At 37.2% G+C, this 4,989-nt stretch overlaps 1 protein-coding gene across 1 annotated transcript; it reads right to left on the bottom strand.

Annotated features, from left to right (window-relative positions):
* Positions 1 to 951: 951 nt before the first annotated feature.
* Positions 952 to 4,577, bottom strand: LOC104101672 (pyruvate decarboxylase 1). Its single transcript, XM_009609161.4, has 7 exons — positions 3,758 to 4,577; positions 3,108 to 3,271; positions 2,466 to 3,027; positions 2,220 to 2,308; positions 1,950 to 2,067; positions 1,469 to 1,657; positions 952 to 1,367 (listed from the first exon to the last, which is right to left on the bottom strand). Exons 1-7 carry the CDS (start codon positions 4,199 to 4,201, stop codon positions 1,197 to 1,199), a joined length of 1,737 nt encoding a protein of 578 aa, XP_009607456.1. The 5' UTR covers positions 4,202 to 4,577; the 3' UTR covers positions 952 to 1,196.
* Positions 4,578 to 4,989: the final 412 nt, after the last annotated feature.

Below are 4,989 nucleotides of genomic sequence, written 5' to 3' on the forward strand. Positions count from 1 at the left end.
TTGGGTTTGGTAGGAGTGAAATGTTAAGGGGCGGGGGTGGGATTGAACCATCTGAAAGCAAAGTTGGCAAAAAGTATATTGTAAAAATATTATTAGTTTTTGACATGTTCAAGCTTTAGACTAATAAAAAAATATCTAATTATTGTAACTTCTAATCAATTGATTGTCACGGGGTTTCCTTTTGATAAAATTAAGGTCAACCAGTGATAACTAATAGTTTTTTCTTAAGAGCAGAAATGCCCCTGCATTAATATTTTCGACTGGAAGAAGCTAAAAAAATATTATTCCAATCTGTCATAACTGTGATGTTTCTCATATTAAAGATATTAAAACTCCATCTTCTTAGATTGTGCAAACTTGCAACGTTAAAGCTTGACTTTTCATGTTGTTTCCTTGTAGAAATATATTGGTCATAAAATGATTAAAATAACGTTACAATATGAATACAAGTTAGTACATTACACTATTTTGTCTCATCTTCTAAATCAAATAAAACAATATGAATACAAGTTAGTACATTACACTATTTTGTCTCATCTTCTAAATCAAATAAAGGCAAGGAAAATTCATTTATTGAGTTGGTAGTGGGGCGGGGCAAGAAAGTAACAATCATACCCGATATTAGACAACTGTACTTTTTCCTTTAATTTTTGTTTTACAACTCAAAAATACTTTTCAATAATATCTATGCAATTTTACGATGTAGTCATTTGAATAGACCTGGGGCAAGAAAGTAACAATCATACCCGATATTAGACAACTGTACTTTTTCCTTTAATTTTTGTTTTACAACTCAAAAATACTTTTCAATAATATCTATGCAATTTTATGAGGTAGTCATTCGAATAGACCTGTTCATCAATTTTAACTTACTTTTCTACTTCAAAATTTTCACCATTACACTATAATATGATTTTTATAGTTTACACTATTTGACACAGGACGCACGTGTCCAAAAACTAGTGGTTATATAAGGGCAAATCCTTGAAATCTCATAGTGTTGAGAAATTACAGAAGATGGTTTTCTTATTTTGTACAAACAAGATTGGACATTTGTTGTACATTTTATGGACGATGACAATTCTGGGTTAGAATACAAAAGCAGGAGATAACTATATTCAAACTCTTAAGCCTTTTCCTTGGGCAGCTGCTCACCGAAATCCATGTTCTTCATCTGGTATATTATTTTGGACTTGCTACTGAGGATTAGGAGGACGACCATTAGCTGCAGAAACACGTGATCCCCATTCCAGAAGCTCTTTGCTAGTATCATCCTTGTGCACAAAGACTTCTATGAAACACAAGGAGTCCTTGTGTGTGCTTGTTGCTGTTGCTATTGCCTCGGTCAGGTCCTCTTCTGTCTTTACCTGCAATCACTTTTCCCATCAGTTTCTGAGGTGCATGTCACACAGAGAACAGTTCGAATTGCAATAAGGGAAGATGTTACAATGTGTTCAGAAATACTGACCTTTGCTGTCCAACATTTGCCTTCACCATTGTGGATAGCATTCACAAGACCAGTGTAGTCCCAATTCTTGATCACGTTATATGGGCCATCATGAATCTCTACTTCAATGGTATAACCGCCGTTGTTGATGAGAAATATAATGCTCTTTTGTGCACATCTTATCATGGTTGAAATATCTTGAGCAGTAACCTTTAAGGCAGATAAGCGTGAGCTTTCTCAATTCCGTTTCTCATATTCACTTATGAAAACAATGACAGTGAAAGTACATTCTTTCCTATGAAGTTATTTCGGAGAAGAATGAATCAAACTTATGTCATTAATCCCTTGTGTAGTTTAGCTAGAGAGCAAAAAAACAGAATCTGTTGTAGACGCTGAAGTAACAAAAAAAATTATTTCTAATGCTAACACATCTCGATCAGAAGGAAAATGACAACAATCTTGAGAATATGATCAGAAGTTCACAACCAATATGAACACTGACCTGGAAGCTTCCATCACCGATGCAAGCAATGATACGTTTGTCTTTAGCAGCTTGAGCATAGCCGAGAGTGGCACCTACTGACCATCCAATGGATCCATATTGCATCTGGAATTCAAACCTGCAAGTATTTGAATACACTTATCTTAACAAAAAGTGGAAGTTTATTATAAAGAAAAGGGACAAAGGTACAACCAGACATCAACTATTTTTGATAATTTTCAATTTGCTCCCCCGCAAGCACAATTTAGAATAAAGTTGAGTCTAGCTTACCCACAGTTTTCAGGAAGATGCAGCTTCTGACAATTGAACCACGAGTCCCCTGTTTCTGCAATCACCGCAGTGTTGCCACTGAGCATATCCTGTGTATGAAAAAGCAATGGGAACAAATTAAAACCTCCAGGGAATATAAGAATTCCTCTTTCATTCTATTGTATGTAGCATCATGAAATCTCTTATACTGTCGAAATTTACACTTCAGTTTTGAAGTGCTCTGTGTTAATCACAATTCATATTTACCTGAATGTGCTTGAAGAGTATATTGACTCGAAGCGGTTCATCCTTCTCGCGTTTTAAGGCAACACCTGGAGGGACATAAATTCGATGGTGATTCTCCAAAGCAGTGCTGTTGTTCTTCAGCTTTTTGGCCAATGCACTCAAGAAATCAGTCATGAAAACCCAACCAAAGGAGGGGCCATTCCCAATAGTCACACGATTAGGTTCAACAACGATCAACTTCTCCTTTTTAATCAGCAACGAGTATCCAACAGAGCTGTAGTCATTGAAGATAGGGCCAACAAAGACATAAGCATCCGCAGATTCAACAATCTCCCCACAGAAACTAGAGCTCACTGCTCCCCAGTAAGTACCAATGAAATTAGAGTGGTGCTCTGGCACCAGTCCCTTGCCAGATGGCATTACTGCTATTGGGTAGCCACAGGCATCAGCAAGTTCCACAAAAGCCTGTTGTGCTTTTGCCACTCTTACTTTTGGACCTCCCACAATAACTGGTTTTACAGACTTGTTCAAGAACTCAGCTGCTGCTTCAACTGCTGCTTCTAATCCTAGTTGATTGCTGGCCCTGCAAATGCATTTCATCTTAATAAAACAGCCTAATAAACCATCGATTGTTTCGCTAAAAGGGAACAGGAGAGAACATACTTTGGAGAAAGAAAGAATGGAACCGGTTCTCTAGCAAAGGTAGGGTGAGGAAGTCCAGGCAAATTGCAGCTTATGCTAATGTAAGCTGGCTTGCTCTCCTTCAAAGCAGTTGAAATTGCAGTATCAATCAATTCATGTGCATCATCCAAGTTATTTACCACTGCCTGTTACATTATACCAACTTGATCACTTTCAACAAACATCAAATGCAAACTATAAAATTAAAACTTAGTCCCATAAAACAAATCCACTGGACATCTCCAGATACATATGTTCAACTACTAATAGTTAAGCAAAATTACCTAAACCAATGTAGAAGAACTAAACAATTAATTTTTAGGTGGAAGTGCGAACAGGTGTCTCTATTCAAGGATTAAGGCTATTAAGCACATAGTACATGGGATCAGAGTTAAACTCTATACATTGAATGTCTATAATATTTTTTTTTCCATATAATTACATATAAAGTGAAACTAATAACCTGAAAATTTAAAATTAAGGCAAGTAACCTCTACAGGAGGTTAAATTGGACTGATAGCGTAAAAGAATTTCATCCATAATCAGTGGATATAAGCAAAATTTATGTGATTGAATCTAACTTAAGGTACAATAGTAAAATGAACATATATGCAGGGAATATATGAACATACCTGAGTGCAAGTAACAGTTTGAAAACATCTAAGTTCCTGACTAAAATCTGGCACTCCAATAGTATGATGCAAAATCCTGTTGGTCCCATAGTCATTGGAATTAGGCCCACCAACGATACAAATGAGAGGCAAATTTTCACTGTAGGCCCCAGCAATAGCATTTAGCACACTCAGTCCCCCTACAGTGAACGTCACCACACACGCTCCCACCCCTTTCGCACGTGCGTACCCGTCCGCAGCGTACCCAGCATTAAGCTCGTTACAGCAGCCGATCAAATTCAGCTCCGGCTCGGCTATGAGATGATCCAACAACGTCAAGTTGAAGTCACCGGGAACTGAAAACACGTCCTTCACGCCGATTTGTACTAACCGCCGAGCCAAGTGCCGCCCCAGTGTTCCAATTCCACACGGTGAGCTCGCTGGAACTGAATTGTTACTCTCCATTTCTGAATTCTTTTTCAGATTTAAAAAAAAGGAATTTTCTTTTTGGTGATTTTAGCAGCAAAATTAATTTAAAGTTATGGGTTTGAAGATTGTTGTGAATTGTGATGAAGGGTATCATGGAAGTTTATATATATACTGTACTAGAGTAGTATAGTACGTAGTTGCTTACCGTCAGAGTGATGGTTTTGAAGACAGTGGGCAAAGAAAAAACTGCTATCTGGACACTGGAATGGATGAAAAGCACTACAGTATAAGGTTTCTTGGAAAATAATTGATGGATTATTCAAATGATTCTCTCTTAGGAATAAAAAAAGATTTAAATAATCAATTTCTGTACGTACATCTTGGTTTGATAATGGAGAATAGAAAACCAGTTATTTGGAAGAAAAACAGAGGCGGTCTTGGTTTTCCTAATAAAGCAATTGTTTAATTTTCAACTTAGGCTGCCAGTTGAATATTGAGTACTTGGTTTTGACCCATGTTTTAGTTACAACACGCATAGGTAGGGTACAAGTATCAATATGTTTGTATAGGATCGCCCTTCGTACGATTGATCGAGATCAAAACATAATGGATCAAATAAAAACTTCATAATATCAAGATGGGTTCCGAAGATGGTATGAACGAGCTTCAGGTACAGGTCAATCACCGATTTCAAAGTCCTTATTGAAACTCGAGTCCGAATCGAACTATGATGAGATGATTTCGAGCTCTAGAAGCAATACCGACTAACATCGAGGCCGATCGAGCCCAAATCATCACCTGGTTTCGAGTTCACATCGAGCTTT

The sequence above is a fragment of the Nicotiana tomentosiformis genome, chromosome 2 (genome assembly GCF_000390325.3).
Source record: "Nicotiana tomentosiformis chromosome 2, ASM39032v3, whole genome shotgun sequence".
NCBI classification, from domain to species: Eukaryota; Viridiplantae; Streptophyta; class Magnoliopsida; order Solanales; family Solanaceae; genus Nicotiana; species Nicotiana tomentosiformis.